Source organism: Fusarium graminearum, chromosome 2 (genome assembly GCF_000240135.3).
Source record: "Fusarium graminearum PH-1 chromosome 2, whole genome shotgun sequence".
In the NCBI taxonomy this organism is placed as follows: Eukaryota; Fungi; Ascomycota; class Sordariomycetes; order Hypocreales; family Nectriaceae; genus Fusarium; species Fusarium graminearum.
The window spans coordinates 5,258,254-5,279,206 of record NC_026475.1 but is presented as its reverse complement, the minus strand read 5'-3'; the positions used below and the strand labels follow the sequence as shown (position 1 = coordinate 5,279,206).

Sequence of the window (20,953 nt, the reverse complement as noted above, 5' to 3'; positions counted from 1 at the left end):
CAGGATAGAGTCATAACGGACGGGCCACCTGGTGCCCCATTCCTCATCTCCCAACTACTTGCTACCTGCATGTCAAACAAAGGCCAAGAGGGATGTGATATGATGTGATACACACAACGGCAACTGCTTCCATGGACATGAAAGCGCAATCTTGAGCCCATCGTATCGCATTCCCGAGTGATTGTTTCCGGGGGCGGGCAAAAAGCAAAGTACGTATACTAAGTTACGGCACCAAGAGACTCTATCAAGCCACGAGGGTTTTCGGTTTCGCTTAGCTTGATACAAACTTTTACAATTCAGTCTAAACGAGTCCAATTTCGGTGTCCTGTCCCTCGATGGATTCGAGGGCATCCTACGTCTTGGCAGGCAAGAATAGGGAAAAAAGGCGAAGAAAAAGGACTACCGTACTGACGGACCGCACTAGCAATCAACAAGTTGTCGATCATGGTCCGGAAAGTGGGCATATGGTTTACTAGACTGCGGTATAGCTAAATTAGTGAAAGGGCCCGTGAGGCGACGGAGAGTTTTTAATAGAGAAGCGAGAAACTTAGGCGATGGGTTCGGGTTCGGGGAGAAAGAGAGTCGACTGGAATGTGTCCTGAAGCGTGGTCTGCACGCAGTTTGTGCATGGCAAAGTGTATCGTATCAATCACATCACATTAAACGAGCCAGGGCTGAACTTTGCCAAGTTTTTTCTATTTGTGCCTAGCTAGCTAGCCTAGTATAGCTTACCAACCAGTGTCACTTTAAACTTGGCTCAGCAGTTGCAGTAGTTGGAGGATCCAACGTAACCCGAGCCAACCGGGCCCTGAGCCCCTGAGCAACAGACATCAACTCACATTAAACTCGGTAAGCCAGGATTTGGATTACGAGGAAAGCAACATGAATGGACAAGCATCTATGATAGTACGATCCTATAACGCCAAGAAACAATCTAGAATACCTTGACTCTTGATGATACTCGGTCCGAAGTTCGTCGTAACTGTAGATCTGTGGCTACAGCCTCCCTTCGGATGGCCCCGAACATCATGATGCCCACGGACCTGTCCTGTCTACCAGGCTAACCTCGCTTGCCTGCTTACTTGCCTTCCCGTCTCCCGTGCATCATCGTGGCTACAAGATAAATCTTGGGCTTGATCAAAAACGCCCCTGCTTCCCCCTTCCCCCTTCAAGGCTTAATCAAGCCCAAGGCACGGATCCAAACTCAGCCTCTCTAAAAAATTGTTAGTGTTCCAATCGGCAGCCATTGTCATTTGCTTCAGCTTTGTAATGTGCGGTTTACGACTCATGAGCAGGTAAGCGAGTGGACCGTCATTCTGTTCTCGGCCCTCATGGTGGCCTCTCAATAGCAATTGCCGTGAGACTCCATGTTGGGTAGTTGGGCTATTGGGCTGCCTAGTGAATAAGCAAGCCTGCTTGCAATGATAACCCACGTTAATAGGCTTCGTCGCTTTACGGACCGAAACTCTGTTTGCCTGATAGTTTCTCCAAAGGGCGGGGGGACGAATGTCGATGTGTCACGTTTCAATTACCCACGAGTCAAGCCCAGGTCGTTTTCCAGAGCCAGTGTCAGGGATCGTCATTATAGTCAATGCATGATTACATTTGACTTTGGAGGCTATGCTGCTATCGTAGGAGATTTGCAAAAAGAAGAGCTGGACAGCAAACAAACAAAAACTGACTAAAAGGCTTGGACCATGTGAGCTACTCTATCATGTCGTAAAACTCTCAATGCTGCAGCGTTACATGGCGTTCGGGTTACGATATCCGTCGTTTCAGTCGAGAGAAATGCTTTTTGCTTTGTTTAATGCCTTTCAGCCTTTCAGCCTTCGGGGTAAAGGAGATTGGAGGATACAGGGAATCTTAGAGTTTGTGGTGGTTGAAGCTTTCGGCAACTCATGTAGACAGCGGCTGAAGTGGCTGAACTCGAGCCACTGAACTCTTTTACTCCAACTGAAACAACCCATATAAATCCTTTTGATACGAGGCTTCGTGATGCTGTGTTATTACTGAGAGTGGCGGTTGGTCATGGTGTAAGTGGTCGTAGGTGGCTGGATCGCATGATGTTGAAGGAGATGACGATATGGAATGGGAAATTACTGTCTATTCTCAATACCAAGATCATCCTTGATGATAACATCGTCGAACAGAGCCTCTTACACCCAGGAGTAAAGTTTGGTGGTGACATCTGTGAGGGCGAGGGAAGTATGTTCCCGATTGCTACTCTTCAGGCAGCTCAATAACTCAAGCGCACGAATGTCACAGTTGTTATCTGACTTTAAACTAGGAGAGTCAGATTGATGAATTTACAGTGTCCTCCTTGGGGCTAATGATTTGAACTACGGTTGGTTGACGACAGCCAGCCGCCATTCCGCATTGCACGTATCGTCATTGTAACGGGTGTATGTAAACTCAGTCATCCACGTCTACGTAAGGCCTCTGAGAACAAGGAGGCTAGGGTGTTGTATTTATAATTAGACCTGAAGAGCAATAAATGATGTTATATTGGTGCTGAGATACTCAGTGTTAACTTTTGGTATAGACACATGTTGCGCTTCTTGATGAGACAACGATCAGCCAGCTGAGTGTGACCCAAGGAGACGTCTGCTGGACCAAAACTTATATCACAGAACATTTTGGAGTGATTGGAAAGCCCCGAGTCATTCATTTGAGTAGTTTGCAGCATAAAAGTTTATCTATTGCTGAGTGTTTATGCCATTTCACCATCTGTATCTAGCAGACTTCTACCGTATCCTCGTATCTCTGCAGTTACACATACAATAGACCAGGTATCTAAACAAAAACTATCTATATGTTTCTATTAGTGTTTAATAGTGCTGTTTGCTGTTATTTACGACTTTTGATGAATGATCCGGTTCCCTCTCCTGAGTCTTCAAGTCAATAGGGGGCACTTCCTCATTCTTGAAGTTTGACCAATCCTATGAGCGAGCAAGTACTTCAGTGCCACCTCAAACTATATGGCGGTATCGCATACGTCCATTCTGTCTTTTAATCGTGGGATATGCACGACGCATGCTTGTTGTGTGATGGTGTTGAGCAGATGCAACCCCCATGGCATATATGGGAGAAGGAAAGGAGTAACATAGACATAATCCACCAACTACTGGGACATATCATTTGCTTCTTGATCATACTTGACCTAGAATATTCCTCTGTCATGTCATATTCAATGAAGACAACAAACCTCGAACTCATTGTTGTCGCCATGCTGTTTGTTGTTAACTGAACTCCTGGGTGTATCACGAGTTTTCTATTAAGCATGCGTTTCTTACTGAGATTACTTCACCAAAAGGACTCCTCAGTTAGTTTTATTATGTGTATTTGCCCACTGGACTTTGAACAAACTGATAGCCCACTCTAGACATATCTTATCTAGTGGGCAGCAGAAACGTTGACCTCTCCAGTCTTAGGGTACAAAATAAGTAGTCTAAGAAGTTTAGTCTAAGTAACATAAGCTGGCCTAATAGTTTTATCTCTTATGTTCCCGGCGGCCTGTTTTTATGATACCCTGAGGTCACTTTACTTTGAACAAACCGACAGCTCTCCTTTGGACATACCTCATGATACCCTCATGTCATCGCAAAGGTACAGGGTAACCACAACCCGCGATAAAGAGACCGCTATCACCGCCTTCTAGAACAAAATAGACTTTAGCAAATTCCTTTAAATGGAGTCAAAACCCACTCCATCAACCGCGCCATGTATCAAAAGAGCAACTACATCCGCGAGTGATTTAAAATACAGAGAGAGAAGAAAAAAAATGCTGCCGCTATCCGTGGCTGAACCCCGGTCTGATTATCGTTACCCAAATTGCACCATTATCTCTTAAGATGGCGTCGATAAGAGAAAAGGCTTTCTGGATCGTCAGCGCTCATCGATTCCTCCTTCACTGATGAAAAGGATCGATACCAATTCACTTACTAGCGACATATCGAAATCTCAAAGATCGGAGGCGTCAGAATGAGCGCCGACATTCTTGCTGGCGTTAAGCCGGCCCCAACTAGTGATGTTGAAACAGCGGCGGTGCTACAGAGGAATCACGATGGAGATCTCGTTACAGCCACCGAAGAGGAGAATCTCCAGCGCGGCTTGCATGAAAGGCATTTGTCTATGCTTGGTATCGCCGGCGCCATTGGAACAGGTCTGTTCCTCGGTCTGGGCCAGTCTGTGCAAACCGGCGGTCCTTTGGGTGCGCTGCTTGGTTATGCGACCGTTGGCCTCATAGTGTGCGCCGTGCAATTCGCCTTGGGAGAGGTCGCTGCGCTGTTACCGGTTACAGGAGCCTTTGTGCGACACGCTGAATTTTTGGTTGATCCGGCTTGGGGCTTTGCGATCGGAATCGTTTTAGTTTACGGCAATATCCTATCAATTCCTTCTGAGATCACAGCTATTTGTGTCTTGTTCGAGTTCTGGACCGATATCAACCCATCAGTATGGATCGTCATCTTCATCGTTCTGACGACAGTTGTGGGACTCTGTTTTGTGCGCGTCTTTGGAGAGGTTGAGTTCTGGTTCGCCCTCCTCAAGATCCTGCTTGTCGTGTTCCTCATCATCTTGGGCTTGGTCATCAACTTGGGCGGTATCCCAGGAACAGAGCGCATTGGCTTTAGGTACTGGAAGAACCCTGGACCTTTCGTTGAGTACATCGCCACTGGCAGCTGGGGCAAGTTCCTTGGATACTGGTCTGTTATGACCAGCGCCGTCTTCTCCTTTGCAGGAGTAGAGTCCATCGCCATGGCAGCTGCAGAGACACGAAACCCGCAGCGAGCGATCCCCAAGGCATGCAAGAATGTGTTTATCCGAATCCTCGTCTTTTACATCCTGGCCATCCTCATCGTCGGCATGTTGGTCCGCAGTGACGACGAGAGACTCAACGATCAATCAGGAGCTGCGGGACAAAGCCCATTCGTTATAGCAGCTTCTGCAGCTGGTATTCGCGCCATACCGTCAGTGGTCAACGCTGTTGTCATCACGTCTGCGTGGTCCGCTTCAAACCAGAGTCTTCTAGCCGGCACTCGTGTCTTGTATGGTCTGGCCCTCAAGCGCCAAGCGCCCCAGATCTTTCTCAGAACTAACTCGTGGGGCGTGCCCTATGTTTGTGTCCTTTTCTTCACCTGCTTCATGTTCCTCAGCTTCATGAGCTTATCCAACGGAGCCATGACTGTGTTCTGGTGGTTGGTTGACTTGACTGCGGCTGGAGTTTTGGTCTCCTGGTCATCGATCTTGTTGAATCACATTCGATTGAGGCTCGCCATGAAAAAACAAGGTATCCCGATCGAAAGGCTACCCTGGCACAACTCCTGGACCTGTAAGTAACCCCAACACTACGGCATGGCCTTTGCTAACGTTGATAGTCTACTCTTCATGCGTGGGATTATTTATGACATTGCTCATATTGTTCACGGGTGGATTCAGAGTCTTTACCAAGGGCAACTGGGACCCTGTTGGCTTTGTGTCTTCGTATTTGTACGTGTTCGACTTGGTATGGAGACGATATGTTACTAATATTGATGTACAGGGTCATTCCTCTCGTTATTGCAGCATACTTGATCTGGAAGTTTGTCAAGAAGACAAAGATTGTGTCATTGTCAGATATCCCCCTGCATGATGCATTTAAGAAGTCAGAAGAAGACCATGAGGTGGTATCCTAAGAGAATACCTCGTACAGCCCGTGAAATCCGCGCTGGAATTGAAGACGGTCTGAGACGAATATTAAGTCATAGTGAATTAGAAGTTATAATAAATTGTACCCAACCTGGGCTCTTAAGCCTTTACCACGAAATGGCCAAGTCGCCGGAGCAGAACACATGTCACCCCTTCAGACCCATTTCGCTGCGAAATACATGCTATTTTTACTGGAACAGTATATGATAGATCTGATACCAATCCCCCGGCTAATCCATTGCTATGCGCCGACAAGTCCAATAAACAATACTGCGTTTCATAATTTCAGACCCGTGAACAACGCTTCGCTATTGGTACGTGGGAGCAAGTAAGACATGTATTGTTATAAGTCTGTAAAGTAATTGTATCTCCAAGGTATGGTATGAGAGCCACGTTCTAGTGTGTTGTTGAGCGCAGACAAAGACAGCCATGATGAGCTGCTGCTCGCTTGAATTCCATCGCATATTACCGCCGATATGACTGCGGGCCTCAGTCCAGGTCGTCGTCTCGGCGATAACCTCTCAGCAGCTTGATATACTCGAACGCAGGGAGATTGGGCTTGCACGTGGTATCTACCTCAGGCATCGATCCGCTGTTGAAGTATCTGGCCACAATATCATCAGTGCAGTTGGAGGGATGAGAGACAAATGAATGCTACGGAAGTCAGTATGCCAATGACTTAAGTGAAGACGGGAGACTCACTCCAACACCTTCGTGAACGACGACCCGACTTCCTGGAAACCTGGAAGAAACCTCCCAAGCCGAGATTAAGGGAGTAATAGGATCGTAGATACCATTGACGATAAGAACAGGGTTCTTCGTATTTATTCGACGAAGGCTATTGGCATCGATTCGTTCAGCCGCTTGGAACTTCCATCGAGCACATTGGAACCTGTCCAACGCTGCCGTATCGCCAAAAGGACCCTGGTCCAGATTTGTCTGATAGATGGAGAAAAGATCGTCAGGAGCATTGGGGCGGAAAGACGCGTCGCCACATGCGATCATGTATAAAGCAGACGCACCGTTCGAATCTATATCGTCATCGGAGGAAAAGGGGAAGAATGCAACTGCCTCATTACCTTCCAGAGCACCTTTTATCCTTGCATCCAACTAAGGGTAAAGTAAAGGAGTGTATAGGTGATTAAACACGAGTGATTCAAACTGGATCGCTTTCGAGTTCGACCTCCCTGCCATGCTGAGAGTGTCATCGAAACGATATAACATCTGTGCTTCGTCGTAAGCCTTGAGGAGACTCGCTGTTGTAGAATAGTTGGCCGCTAGAGAACAGGACTGGGGTCCAGCTGCAATGCATTCGTCGAAAAAGTGCAGGATAGCTTTCCCAGCATCTTTGGTGCCGCTCTTCCAGGTACCAGTAAAGTATTCATCTGCAAGAAGGTTGCTATCGAGAAGCATGCGGCCGATACGGTTGGGAAACATAGCCGCCAGAACTTGGCCTAGGACAGTTCCGTATGAGGATCCCCAGTAGTTGATCTGGTTACCTTCTCCGAGGGCGTCAGCAATCTTGACGATATCCCTGGCGACAAACGGCGTGCCGTAAAAGCGCCCAGTATCTGCATGGTCTTTGTAACAAGCATCGGCGAGTTCACCTGCATTCCGCCAGGCGTCGTACTTGATCCGTTTCCAGTCAACATCATTCACTTTTTCATCACCCTCGTAGAGTATTTGCTGAGGCGACAAAGTAGAAAGAGATCTGTCGAAGTAACCGCCGCATGTAGCAGTCAATGTCTGGCCAGAGCCACTGGTCGGGGTAAGTAACTTTGCGAATTGTCCCCTGAGATGATCTCTTACCGTGGGTCAAAACTGATGACATCGTAGTGTCCACCGAGGACATCTACAAGCCGGCCACGCGAGTCTATAACAGAAGACACACCAGAAGAACCTGGACCACCGGGATTGTAGAAAACACTGCCTTTACGTGGCTGTTTAGTCGCATTCGCCTTTATCAAGTCGAGCACGAGGGGTCGGGAGCTGTCTTCGTTGGTGTAATCGAGGGGTACTGAGAATTTGGCACAGTCGAAAGCTTTCTGACGTCTGTTCCATATTTCGTTGCCAATGTCCAAGTTGCACTGGTTCCAGTTAATGGTTGGAGTGCTTGAATCGAGGGCCCTCAGCGTTGCAGCTTGTACCGACTGCAGAAATAGGTGACCAAGAAAGACGTTTCGCGACTTCATAATGCACAAGGTAATGAATGGTATTGTGCTAGAGATGTTGGTGTGTTGGGTAAACAATGTTGTTGAGGGCGAGTCGATGTTTGATGGAGGCTCTACCAATGCTGGGAACCTATTGAGTAAAAACAATCGCTGTCCAAGGCATTCGAGGCAGGATTAGTCAGTCCCTAAACAGTGGGAATGGCATCATAAACAGAAGGTGCCAACCAGGCAGGAGCTTGATACATTTGGGTTCTGTTACGGAAAGAACCATGGGTGAGTCTCCTTCACTTGACATATTGAAAACCGTGCTTTTTGCATCTTTATATTATGAGCGTCTCGTCTGCTCTACCTAACCCTGTCGCTTCAAGGAAAACCCGTCTCTTCATGGTGCTTCGTGAATATTCGCTGATTCGTTTGGTAACTCCGGTTTTATCACAATACTTGCTGGTGATGCGGAACGTTGGTGATTGTACTCGTATACGCCCTGCTGCTGCGGGATCGGTTGCGGCTGAAGCTGACTTTCGCTGGCCTGTTGACTCACCGCAGCAGCATCTTTGGCCCTTTGTGATCGTCTCCAGAGGAAGAAGCCGAGACCAGCAAGCAATAGCGCACCAGCAACGGATCCGACGGCGATTCCTGCAGTAGCTCCTGTGGAAAGCCCCCGATCTATATAGACAAATGTGTCGGACCCGCGGTTAGAGCTGCTGTCAGATGTGCTGACGTTGAACATTTGAGTAATGGCGATTGGATCCTCTCCCTTGACATCAGTGTCGTTGTATAGCTGGAACCAGAAGACAGCATCGATATCCCAATCGGGACTGTCCATGTTAGTTTTCTGGAATCCATTCCGAGCTGTAAAGTCTGCCACCCAATAACTGCTTCTATCGGTTGTATTGTCTAAGATATCTCGATTAGGCACATTTCCACGAGCACATCATAGACGTTGCACCTACAGTCAAGCATGTATTGTATCTCTGATCCGTTGGGAAGAATTTGAGAGACTCCCAGGCTTAATGATGTGAGGTCGGTTCTCCATTTGACAGGGATACTTTGCCCGATATCGTATCGTTGATTGTTGGCCGGATCAAGTTGATCGGTACCGTCGGCCAAGTTCCCGGGGTAGACAAAGAGAGTCACACATTGGACATAAGTGACCAAGCTGAGAAGCGAAATGAGAGGCCATGGAAGTGAATACATGGCTGCGTATTCGCAGTTCAGATGATCGTGAGGTGTAAGTGAAGAGAGCTGACAGACACCCAACCAAGCACAGACGCAAAGATGAAGGAAGTTCAGAGAATCAGGCAAGCGAAAGAACGAGCTCCAGCAAAGGGGGGGGGGGGGGGGGGGCATTTTCCTTTTCAATAACATGAGTTGAGCCCTGTTATTCTGTCGATCCCAGCTGTTGAGGTTTCATTTCAATCCGGAGGATCATCATCCCTGGCAGAGTTGTATCCTCTAGCCTCGCAAAATATTTGGGTCAAAGCTTAGGGTACAAGAAAAAGAATAAACACATGCTGTGGCTTAAACTACGGTAAACTGGCTGTCTTATTCTATCACTTGCACTTTTTGTCAGATTTTCTGCCGCCTGTAGACTTGTCAACCTTCCTGTATAGCATCATGTGAATATCATATCATGTTGGATAGTCAGAATAATGGAAGGGAATTTTTGGACTAGCCAAAATGGGTATTAAATGCTTAAAAATGTCTAATGTTGCAATTATCCAAGAGTTTTATTGTTGAAGCTCGAGGTATAACTTAAACGCGAAGGTCTTGCTTTCTTTGATCCACGCTTTGACATCTTGGCCTTGTGGATTTCGAAGCACAGCCTTTATTTCTCGCCTATCAGACCCCATAACAGCCAAATCGCTTGCGCGTTTGAGTTCCGCAAAGGATCGCGATGCTTGCCAGCAAGACCGGATAGGAAATGGACTGCGGTGTGTATTTGCCAGCTATCCATGTCCTCGAATGATTGCTTACTTCGACTAAACTTGTACGTCATGTACCATAAGTTGTTAGGTTGTCTGGTTGTCCAAGCTAGCGATATCAGACGACCATAAACAACGGACGATCATCAAGATCTTGATCAGGATGCTGTGGGTGCTCCAGATGTCTGATCAACATTTCGAGTGCCGTACGCAATGCCCAGGCTGTGGTTCGTATAAAAGTATCGTAGTACATGCCACAAAAAAAGAGAATCCTTTGTAGAACCAGTTAGCCATTTCCCATAAGAGAGACAAGAAGGGTATAATGTACACGAAATATGCAATGATGACTTCAAAGCATCCCTGGCTGGATGCACAGTGGCATTGCTGCCTAGCCTCCGTCGTGAAATAATGCGGCAGCTCATATAGCTTTCCTTCATAGATGTTCATACACGCTGGAGACACAGCGCGTGCTCCTGAACACAATCGGGTCGAGATAAAGCCCATGTTGGAGGATGTGATTGGAGGTCGGAAGCGTCCTGGTGGTTAATGAGTGAAGGTTACTGGAGAGGAAGAAGAATTGAAGAAATTTCTTCTTTCATACAAGTAAAAAGTTAAGCTTGACGCATGGCTGATGTTACCAAGATAAACTCGGAAGTATATGAGCCTGAACAAATTTACACTTTAAGAGCCAGATCTGTACGCATGTGCTGGTGATGAAGTGTCCAACACTATCTCGAAGCTTAATAAAAAGACTAAAGCATCTATATGTAGGGCCGTGTTAACATGATTCTTGTCTTCTGTTTGCTGAATGTATCGTAAATAACCAGTTCTATCCGTTCTGACACTGAGAGCCTTCTAAGCACAATTGCGACCTCGCCATGCATGAAAGAAAGACATGATGAAACCATAATGCAAAACAATCGTCCAACGGACCTATCCATCGTCCTTATAGTAGGGTATACTGAAAAGTATCTACCGATGCTTCTACTCATGATGCTCGTGAGATTCGTGTGAACGCGAACGCGTGCGTGTAGAGGTGGTCTCGTCACCCATTGACTTTTCGGTCGGTAGGACAATGGCGCGATCCAAAGCGTATGGGAGCCCGCGATGCCGCCCACGAATCATCATGGCGCAAATGACGAGTTTACTGAATGTTGAAAATTCGGTGCAAAAAGACGCACTAATCGTTGGGTATCCTAAACTCAAGCCGACATTACAACTACGGGACGGTTAGCGCTGCAAATCGCTCGGGAGGATCGCACTTACTATGCCGACACACCCTCGAACAAAATGGGCCACATTGTGAATGCCTGTTATTCGTAAGCGACGTACTCCAAGTCGGAGTTGGAATGGTACTCACTATGTCGTTTCCATTCATGATCTTCTTATGCTCTGCGATGGTGATGCAGAAAAGTCCAAGACAAATGTACCACAGATCGAAACTGAGCTGATTCCGTAGATGTGTCACAAAATAGGAACCGCCATCTTCCTCATCCGGTTGCTGCTCATCCTCGTAGATTCCAAGGGAGCGTTCTTCGTAGGTATTGGAAGATCGAACCACGATAGAGATAGGATAAACCGAAACGTACATCATGACCAACAAAGCTAACTGTACTGCTGGGTTGACATTGGCCAAATTAAAAGTGGCAGTACCGGTGTGTCGTGAACTGACGGCCTGGAATACAGCGGCGCAAAATCTCTGCCACCCCGGGAGAACTGTAACAGTCGGATTATCCAAATCAAGCAGAATAATGAAGAGGACATCGGCGACGTTGAGGAGGGTGAGAATGGCGAGCAATGCCCAGGTCGGTCCGCTAGGGAAGAGCAAGGTATAGCAGCGACGCGGATGGTTCAGGAGAAAGTGTAACGGCTCTTGCAGTGAAGACTGTTTTGGAATGACTCTCGACGCAGACCAGATGATAAAGCGCAGTAGAATAGGGTAGAACGTATGTCCAGCAAGCGCGAGGGCACTCATGATAAGCAGCGGAGCCGGGGCATCATTGAATGAGATCATTGAGTCAGGGGTCAAGGTGAAACCCAAGTTGGCGACCATAGTTTGAGCGGAAAAGATGGCCCTGAACAGGAGATGAGACAAGCTTGGTATCGTCAAATAGATATGGAACTTACCACCAGAAACGGTTCTGACCACATTTAGCAATATAGTCAACATACTTGCTGGGAGCATGGTTAACCCATCCTATCAGGCAGACAGCACCCAGGAATTGGAGAAAAGCGTAGTAGCCTGTATCCATTAGTGACATTCTTGTAAATGGGGCACTTCAAGACTCACCAACGATGATCTTGAGGAGTAACTTTAGACTTTTGTACTCAATACCGCCAAGTTCCTCTCGGTCCTCTGACGTCAAGTTGTGAAAGATGGAATTCCGCCCAATTGTCACCTCACGCGACAAGTTCGGGAAATCACCTACAGCAAGTGTCGGCGCTCTTGCTAACGGACGCTCCTTAGGACCTTGAGCAGTGTTGCCGATAACAAACAGCGACGAAGCAACGGTAGCGACACGTTCTACCGAACGAACTTGGGACAGATTAAGACCACTGCGTCGATGGCGAAGAGTTCTGATGGAATTAGAATATGTACGAGAAATAGGCTCGATAGTGTCATCTGGAGGAGCGGTCAGCACATATACATGCAGAGTAATGATATCACCGCACCATCTCGTGCATCTCTGCTAAAGGGACGGCCGCTGTTCAGCTCAACAAAAGGCAGTCCTAGAAATGTCAGCAGTGATCGGACAAGGATCGACGACGCATACCTTGATCACGGGCGCGGGGTCCAGGGATGTAGAGAGTAGCGTCTTGGTGTTCATGTCGAGGATGATGATCGGTTGAGGGGTCAAATGTGATCTTTGTCCCGTGCTCGGTCACCTTGTCGTCCTTAACGGGAGGTGTGCCATCTTCCACAGAACGTTGTGAATTTTGATCAGGAGCTGGGAGTGTTTGACTGCGGGCCTCAATCTGGGGGAGCACATCCTTCTCTGCAGTGTTTCTGGGAACACGGTCTGTGACAGCACGCGCAATGCTGGGTCGGTGTCCAGGCTGCTCCGAAACGGGAATCTCGGCACCGATCTCAGGATCTTCCTTGGGATCCGGATCTGCGGCTCTGCGTCGGCTCAACAGGGCAGGAGCTTGAGTAGAAAGTCAGTGACGTCTCGTCAAGCATGGGTAAGATGATGGACTGACCGGCTTTCTTAAGGTATTTCCGGAACCAGATCAAACGAGCGACGACGACGATGATATTAATAACCACAGTATTGCAGACAAGGGGAATGAAGTAGAGGTACAACTGCTGGTACGTTCTGAGGACCGGGACATCGATACTGGATTGGTTAGTCCTGCGGGATAATTACGAGCGTTGCAGAAAGTGGCTCACGTAGTTAAGCCGGTAACGGTCGAGGCGCTGACACCCAGGAAATAAGCATCGATTGCGCTGAGCTTGCCGTTGGGATATATAAAAAGGAAGCTAGAAAGACCCATGACAATAATGTATATATCTGCGTGTCGCCGAGAAGCACTGTTGTTAGTTATACTGCATCTTGCAAGTACCAAGTTTCAGTCTACTGATATAATAGGCACTCACAATGCAACTTGACGAAATTGAGATTTGGGCGCCACATGGTTCGTCTGTTTGGCGTCAGACGCCGGAGACGACTGAAAGAAACCCTGGAGAAGGATGTTTGTCTTGGGCGGGTTCCGTTTGCAAGCCGGGGATAAAGTTTGTATACTAAGGTATGAATTGCTGTGCCTTTCTTTAGCCGGAGAAAAAGAAGGAGTGAGTAGGTTGCAAACCAACTCTTTTCAGAAAGGGGAGAGCAGGCGGGCAGTGCTTAAACAATTACCGCTAAGCCGAGAGGCCGGGATCCGATGACGGTATTGAAGACATCTGCAGGTGCGTCAATAGAGGGAGGGCAACAATAGAGCCCAACAACAAAGCAAGCAAGCCCTTGAGCGATGTGGATGATGAGTGGATGTGTATGCAGATGCAGCCAGCACAGCACATCACAATACAGCGCTGCACACCGAAGCGCCTGTTCCGACAAATATCCAGGGATAAGAAAAACAGCAAAGGGGATAACTATTGCAGCAACTGTAATCTCTACTCCATACGGGTAACAGCATAAGCTTAAGCTGTTAGGCTGTGGAGTAGCGGTAAACAGACCCTGAAATGAGTTAGGAGGGTGAGGGATGACCTCGCGATTCCTGATTGGGCTTGCATGATCAGATGCCGCTGCGGATTGATTGATTCGGGTGTTAGACTCTGGCAGCGAGTGGCAGTGCAGCCAGTTCCGAAGGTCCCAGTTACGAGTCATCCATCCACATGTTGTTGGACCATGACAAAGGATCCAGAGGTCGGCAGTCATTGATGGGATGAATTAACCATTTTCTTAGGTAAGGGTTCGTCTAGAGTAGTAACCGTAAATCGCGATTGTCCATCTGTCCGTGACCCCGCGTCTTTACTCTCTGAAACAGGACCATGATTGTATAGAGAGAGGTACAGGTACTTTCAAATTCCATATCAAGATAAGGATTTGATTCTGACGCTAACGATGAATCGACGTTAGTAACCTTGCAAACAAAACATTGTCTAAAAAGGCCGCCAAGCATAGGCTCAGATGCCAAGCGCCAAACCCCAGATCAACTGCAAGTGCTCGCAACCAGTTCCGATAGCTGGGGACAGATAAATTATGTCATAGGCTAACCAGAAATGGATACAAACTATAATCGCACGAACCTCTCTAAAAACGTGACCGACGTGATTGACGTGACGCGCCCGTCGCAACGCGGGCTCTGTCCAGCCTGTAACACACATACCATGAAAATTGAGTAAACAATAAATTCAATTTCCTACCTAGAAACTCGTTGTCAAAATTGTTCAATGTCAATCTCACCCGTAAATCGCCTCTAAATATGGACTTTAATTTTGGCCATAGTGCCCCTTCAGCCTCTGGCTCTGCTTCTTCCTCCAACTGGCTCGGTCATGGTCAGCGCGTTGCGATGCCAAATTCATCTCCTGGTGTGCCCAATGCAATGCCAGAGGATGATGTTTCTTTCGCCGAGTCGTATCGTCCCGAGACGTCTCCTCTCTTTAACCCGATCTATGTCCCTCGCAACAACGCTGCCGCAACCGCGCCTCCAGTTGGAACGAGTCCCGGACCTGCACCTACTTGGCCCTGGCAGCGCGATGCATCAACCCTTGACAACACCTTGAACAGCGACAATTTCGATTTGCCTGATGCTTCCCCTCTACCAACAAAGCCTACGTCGCATGAAACTGTCTCCACTGAAAGACCTGCCGAAGCGCAGGAAGCCTTTTCTCCCCAGCGCGCCCCGCTGTCACCGCCGGAACAGCCAGCCGGCGAGGAGACTGTCGTTCAGCAGGATACCACAGAGGAAATCGTACGGGTTGAAAGTGATATCGACACGCCAGCTGCCGAGGGGTCGCGAGTCGAGGCTTACGAGCACAGCGAAACCATTATTCAGTCATCAGAGAAACAACCAGAGGGAACACCCTCACAGAACGAGCGCGACAATGAAGTCACTACAGGCGCTGATCGCGTCGAAGAAACACCCACCGATGCTCACATGGACCTGCTGAGCGATGCCGAGAAATTTGTTGATGGCCAGAAGACTCCCTTGCAAGAGCAGTCGAACTCACCGGAACCCAGTTCAGCCCCGGCGGCAGCACCTGGCAAACTCAGATCCGCCCTACTTTCTGTAGGAAGAGGATTGATGAAGCGCATGTCAGCACCGGCAGTCGCGACTTCCGAACAAGATGACGTCCAGACTGGCCGAGCTGTGTCGTCACAGCCTGAGCAGCAGACTGAGATAGGAGTGTCAACACCATCCCTTGTCGTTGAGCTCAAGAAGATGTCAAATACAGAGAAAGCATCATTCACCGAAGTATCCGATAACGAGGAAGAAGATGTGCCTGCATCTTCCGCCAAGCGAGGTCGACCTCGCAAACAAAGCCTTGCCGACAAGACTACGACATCTGTCACCAAGTCTGCTCGTGAGCGTCGCAATATCGCGTCTGCGCCGGCATCTCCTGCAGTTAAACCTACTTCGGTCGCAAAACGCGCCCGCAAGTCTATGCCAGCTAGCACTACTGTCGATGAAACTCCCAAGAAGCGAGGACGACCGCGAAAGAGTGACGCTGTAGCTACCCCAGCCCCGCCCCCAAGCACTACTAAGAGAGGCCGACCGAGAAAGTCTGAGGCCACTCCAATTGCTGTTCCGAGCGCATCGAAACCTTTGTCTGCTAGAGGCCGCAGAGTAGCTAGTGCTAGCAAGGCTGCCGTCACCCCTCGAAGGCCTGCCACCGCTCGTACTCCCAAGACAGTTATCGGACTGCAGGCAGCCGCAACACCCGCGTCGACCCCTAAGCCACGTGGTCGACCGCCCAAAAATCCCAAGCCGACGGAAGAAGCTGAGCCTGAAGTTGAGGTACCCAAGCGCGCTGGTCGTACAAGCCAAGCTTCCAACGCCGCTGAAGATACTCCTGCTAAGACTACTCGTGCTGTAAAGCCACGCGCTGTTCCCTCCCCCGCCAAGCGTGGCCGACCACCAAAGAATGCTGCTTCCTCTCCTGCCCCCAAGACTGAAACTCAGACAGCCACAAAAAGGGGACGTCGTGCTGCCGCGGAGCCCAAGGAAGAAGCACCTGTTGAAGCACCTAAACGACGTGGCCATCCAGCTGCCAAGATAGAAGCACCAGCAACTGAAGAACCCGCCTCTGAGCCCAAGACTCGAAAGCGTGGCCGTCCAGTCGCCACAGAAGAGACCCTCGCTGAGGAACCAGCACCTAAGAGACGTGGCCGTGCAGCCAAGTCTGCTCTAGAAGAACAGCACGCGACTGCTCCCAAACGACGTGGTCGGGCTGCTGCTTCGGAGGCTACAGGAGAGTTGGTAGCTGAGCCTGCTACATCTAAGAAGCGTGGAGCAGCCAAGACCGCCTCAAAGACCGAAGACACCATTTCCGAACCTGTGGCACCAAAGAAGCGAGGACGGGGTGCTGCTGCTGCGAAGGCTGTCGAGAATGTACCAGCCGAGACCACCACCAAGCGTGGTCGTAGGAAGCGATCTGCGCCCGAACCAGAACCAGAGGCTGAGTCACCTGAACCTGCGACTAAGAAGCGACGCACAACACGCAAAGCTGAGGAGCCTGCTCCTACAAGTCAGCCAGGGCTACTTCTGCTAAGAAACCCGGACGACCGGCCAAAGCTACCAAAGAAGCTGTCGAGGAATCAGCACCCAAGCGCGGCAAGTCTGCACGTTCAAAGGCTGCTGAGGCCGCTTCCGTTGAGGAAGTGCCTAAGCCCGCCAAGCGAGGTGGAGGCCCTGCAAAGAAGAAGGCAGAGCCAGCTGCTGAAGCTGAAGCTGAAGCCGAAAAGCCCAAAGCTCGTGGACGACCTACAAAGGGAAAGTCTAGAAAGGGCGAGCTTCCAAGCACCAAGAATGCGGAAACACCCACAGCCAAGCGTGGACGAGGAGCCGCGGCGAAGACAACAGCTGCTCCTGCTCCTACTAAGGTGACCAAGACAGGCAGGGCGGCACAAACTGGTGTCCGGAGAGGACTACGATCCAGAGGTTGAGCTTATGATGGATGTTTTAATGCAAAGAGCAAGAAATTGTCAGGTAGTACCTGATTACTGGGCAGGTTCTTTGTTGTTTCGTTGTAAATGATAGACTACGGAATTCGCAAAGATCAATATGGAATGGGATGGGACTGTTAGGCGTCATGAATTGTAGCGTTTGTATTATGCATAGCGAATAAATATGTTCGTTAATATGTGCTTTTGAGCAAATATATTTTCACCTGTCATATGTTTCTTGGAAACTAATGTATTGACGGGGTGTGCTGATGCTGTAATGATACTGCAGAGGTGATGATACTTGACACAGGCTCAGCATCAGTCTCTCGTCGTTGGCGACGACTGGCGCAGTGTCGACATGATACGAATTATTATGCCATGACTTCAACAAGCGGGTTTAGCTCAGTTGGGAGAGCGTCAGACTGAAGTCAAACTTCAATCATTACGATATCTGAAGGTCATGTGTTCGATCCACATAAACCGCATGTTTTTTCTTTTGCCCATGAACAAATGTGGATCATTCTTTTTGCAAGCATGAATAAATAGATCATCAATACGATTAGATAAGTAAAATGTTTTGCGAATGGCCTCTTTGATCTATTTCGACGTTGAGATGAACAATCCTTTTGGTAAGTCGGGCCTTTCCGCTAGTGACACGACCGGACAGAGGACTCCAAAAGAAACCCATCCGCCGAGGTCCTGATGCCTTACTATGGAATGTTAGTCAAGTGAGTCTTTGATGTCACAAACACCACAGTTCGGAGATCTTAGCATGGGGAAGTTGCGTATCCATTCAGCCAGGCAACAAAGGAACTGGGCCGTACAAGGGAAAATGCATATTGAAGTTTCCCCATTTCTCATTGAGCAGATACCGTGAGTGCACGTCCAGACTACCAACAACGTGGAATGTCTGACAGGCAAACAGAGCCATTCTCTATCTCAAAGACATGCATGTTCGGAAACAATCCAATATGAGGGAAGTATGCGGTCGTGCAGCCTGCCGGCGGTGATTGAGAATGGCCTTTATTCCCAAAGCAAAGGACCACGAGCATTGACGGTTGTACAACCAAGTCGATGATGCTGGTAAGTCACGGGACGTGCCAGAGAGTGTCCCATAGTGCTTGCAGATACCGATATGTGCATGATATCGTGAAGTGATGATGCATCCTGTTGGCTTGTATTGCTCATCTGCGTATGCCCATACAAAGGTGTGGGCAGAGGACAACCGTTGACTCACAGATTAAAGTTATAGAGCACATACTTAACTGCAAAAGCTTGCTAGGTAGGTTCCATGGAAGGCGTGAAGCTTACTTGCGTATATTTGTTTTACATATTGCTTCTAGAAGTATAAAGCGATGCTTCACTGCAAGATGCCGTGATAGATACCTAGCCTTTGCGTATTTGACTGCCTAAAATATTAAAGAAATGGCCCAGGCTGACACTAAGTTCGTTTTTGGAGAGATTTAGTTTCTATCTAAATAAAAAGTGCCTGCCACTGCTTGCCAGCTGCCACCATCTTCACCTTGATCTTCAGCACTCTCCCTAGCAACCACAGATCCAATCTCCCAAACACAAAACCGTCGCAAAATCTTCCTCCTCAACAAAGAACTCTCTTAATCTTCACCGATACAACTTCCCTCCAAATCTGACCGCACTTTGTATTCACAGTCTGACAGCATAGTGCTACATTTCCACGCCTTCAGCGCAGCTACCCGACGGGGACAAACCGACCGCTTCGCTCCCAGCTAGCTTCAACATCACTCTCTATACATGTTTGCGGTGAAGACAAATTCTGGTTCCCTTTGAAGAAGAAAGAAGAAGCATAATACTCCAGCTTTTTTTTCTTCATTTCTTTCGAAAAAATTACTTGCAGTCATTCGTTATTGCTGTTTCTTCGTTTACCCGCTTCAGGCACATCATCGGTTTCTGGAATCATCAATAAATGAAAGGATAGAAAACGACGCTGCATTGTTCATCTGATTTCCCCTCCTCATCTCCACAGGGACATTCACTTGGGATAATAGAAGAGACAATTCATTCGCATCTTCACTTCAAGAACTACGACTATAAATTGCTCTCAATTTTTCACCTTCGAATTTTGATCCTCTTGGTATCTCATCTTTCCATTCATCACACCACTCTTACCTACACTTGAGTACTGTGCGCTATTGTTTACTACAACCCATCAGACCGTTGCTGTTCTTTTTTATTCTTTTTCTCATCTTGACACTTCTCTGTTCAAGATGGTATTGCCTTCTACTCCCGACTCTCACAAGAGTTCCAGCAGCCCTGCTGAGTCCGACATTACCCCTTCTCCTACTCAGCAGAACACCCCCTTTACTGAGATGGGTACTCACACCAACCCACGATCCAACAAGACGATGGACTACTCCAAGCTTTTCAACGAATCGAACGGCGCCTGCCAGGATCAGATCCCAGCTGTGCCTTTGAGCTACGTTTCTGCTGCTACTACTCAGCATACGCCTCCTCCTTTGGAACAAGGTCACCACTTGTTCTTTTACCAGCGCAATGGTACTGCTGGAAGCACATTCAACCCTCGAAGTAGCTCAAACAACTTCAGCATCAAGCCAAGCGCTGATGGTCTGGCCCAAGCTCAAGCTCAACTTCAGACTGTGAACCACATGCTTACTCACCCACCTGTACCTGCCAATCCAGTTCGCCAGCCTGCTATTCCTCCCGTCGACCATGCTTCACCTATTAGAGATAGTTTCGCAGGAAGCCTCGCTCCTTCTCCTGCCATCTGGGAGGGTCTCAAGGGCCACTTGAACCAGCTCAACCTCGGCGAACACCAAGCTCCTACGTCTGCACCCCGTCAAGCCGCTCTTTCGCCTGACCAGGAAGTTCGCTCCTTCAAGCTTCCAAGCTATCTGAGCTCGTACCATGCTCAACAACCCTTTTCGTGCAGCAACGCCCCCGTGCCTGCGCACCCCCAGCCGGACAGTCCTACTCTTCGTCAGTCTCCTACTCCTCGAGGTTTCAGACCCATGGCTGCCATCAACCACAACCGCACAGTCGTCGGCAGTGCGAACGGGCGAGAGGAACCCGAGGTCAACATATTCTCCGACAACTACAAGGGCGAGCATACTATGCGCAACGCGAGTGCCATGGACCTGTCTCCCGAGCAGAACTGTGCTCTCTGGCTGACCAACCTGCCTCCGGACGTTACTCACAACCAGCTCCTTGCCCAGATTCGCAACGTCGGCCGCATTTGGTGCACTGTTGTCAACGAGCCTGACTACGATCGACATGACACCGCCGCTGCAAAGGTTGTCTTCTTCACTCCTCGTCCTGCGCAGCTGCTCCTTTCCAAGTCTTTGACCCAGGGCCTTGAAGTCTCTGGATACTCCGTTCGAGTCACTCATAACCGTGTCAAGTACGGTGAACAGCCCATGGTTGGGGCCGCCTCTCGTGTGCTCATCATCACTGGAAAATCGTCCTTTGTCAACCCCGACAGCCTGACCGATTTCTTCAAGGAGCGCTTCGTATTTGAGATTGACGAGATCACCCCTCTCATTGTCCAGCCTGCGCGGGTCAAGGGTGG

The 20,953-nt window shown here is 48.8% G+C and overlaps 7 protein-coding genes and 1 non-coding gene across 8 annotated transcripts; 4 read left to right on the top strand and 4 right to left on the bottom strand.

Annotated features, from left to right (window-relative positions):
* Positions 1-3,981: 3,981 nt before the first annotated feature.
* Positions 3,982-5,672, top strand: FGSG_04055 (uncharacterized protein; the record flags this gene model as incomplete). The annotated part of the gene is made up of 3 exons (XM_011323296.1): positions 3,982-5,329; positions 5,376-5,487; positions 5,540-5,672. The coding sequence occupies 3 exons, from the start codon at positions 3,982-3,984 to the stop codon at positions 5,670-5,672; spliced, it is 1,593 nt and encodes a 530-aa protein (XP_011321598.1).
* Positions 5,673-6,795: 1,123 nt separating this feature from the next.
* FGSG_12326 (uncharacterized protein) lies at positions 6,796-7,877 on the bottom strand (the record flags this gene model as incomplete). The annotated part of the gene is made up of 2 exons (XM_011323295.1): positions 6,796-7,444; positions 7,495-7,877. 2 exons carry the CDS (start codon positions 7,875-7,877, stop codon positions 6,796-6,798), a joined length of 1,032 nt encoding a protein of 343 aa, XP_011321597.1.
* A 361-nt stretch (positions 7,878-8,238) lies between these two features.
* On the bottom strand, positions 8,239-8,682 carry FGSG_12325 (uncharacterized protein; the record flags this gene model as incomplete). The annotated part of the gene is made up of 1 exon (XM_011323294.1): positions 8,239-8,682. One exon carries the CDS (start codon positions 8,680-8,682, stop codon positions 8,239-8,241), a length of 444 nt encoding a protein of 147 aa, XP_011321596.1.
* A 1,217-nt stretch (positions 8,683-9,899) lies between these two features.
* FGSG_12324 (uncharacterized protein) lies at positions 9,900-10,285 on the bottom strand (the record flags this gene model as incomplete). The annotated part of the gene is made up of 2 exons (XM_011323293.1): positions 9,900-10,003; positions 10,033-10,285. The coding sequence occupies 2 exons, from the start codon at positions 10,283-10,285 to the stop codon at positions 9,900-9,902; spliced, it is 357 nt and encodes a 118-aa protein (XP_011321595.1).
* Positions 10,286-10,765: 480 nt separating this feature from the next.
* Positions 10,766-13,416, bottom strand: FGSG_04057 (uncharacterized protein; the record flags this gene model as incomplete). The annotated part of the gene is made up of 9 exons (XM_011323292.1): positions 10,766-10,928; positions 11,048-11,091; positions 11,142-11,877; positions 11,909-12,023; positions 12,072-12,404; positions 12,556-12,927; positions 12,983-13,134; positions 13,173-13,293; positions 13,380-13,416. 9 exons carry the CDS (start codon positions 13,414-13,416, stop codon positions 10,766-10,768), a joined length of 2,073 nt encoding a protein of 690 aa, XP_011321594.1.
* Positions 13,417-14,827: 1,411 nt separating this feature from the next.
* FGSG_12323 (uncharacterized protein) lies at positions 14,828-17,332 on the top strand (the record flags this gene model as incomplete). Its single annotated transcript, XM_011323291.1, has 1 exon — positions 14,828-17,332. The coding sequence occupies one exon, from the start codon at positions 14,828-14,830 to the stop codon at positions 17,330-17,332; it is 2,505 nt and encodes an 834-aa protein (XP_011321593.1).
* A 450-nt stretch (positions 17,333-17,782) lies between these two features.
* FGSG_20570 lies at positions 17,783-17,876 on the top strand. Its single transcript has one exon. It is a non-coding gene; the product is annotated as a tRNA-Phe (tRNA).
* Positions 17,877-19,634: 1,758 nt separating this feature from the next.
* On the top strand, positions 19,635-20,902 carry FGSG_12322 (uncharacterized protein; the record flags this gene model as incomplete). The annotated part of the gene is made up of 2 exons (XM_011323290.1): positions 19,635-20,820; positions 20,886-20,902. 2 exons carry the CDS (start codon positions 19,635-19,637, stop codon positions 20,900-20,902), a joined length of 1,203 nt encoding a protein of 400 aa, XP_011321592.1.
* Between the last annotated feature and the right edge of the window lie 51 nt (positions 20,903-20,953).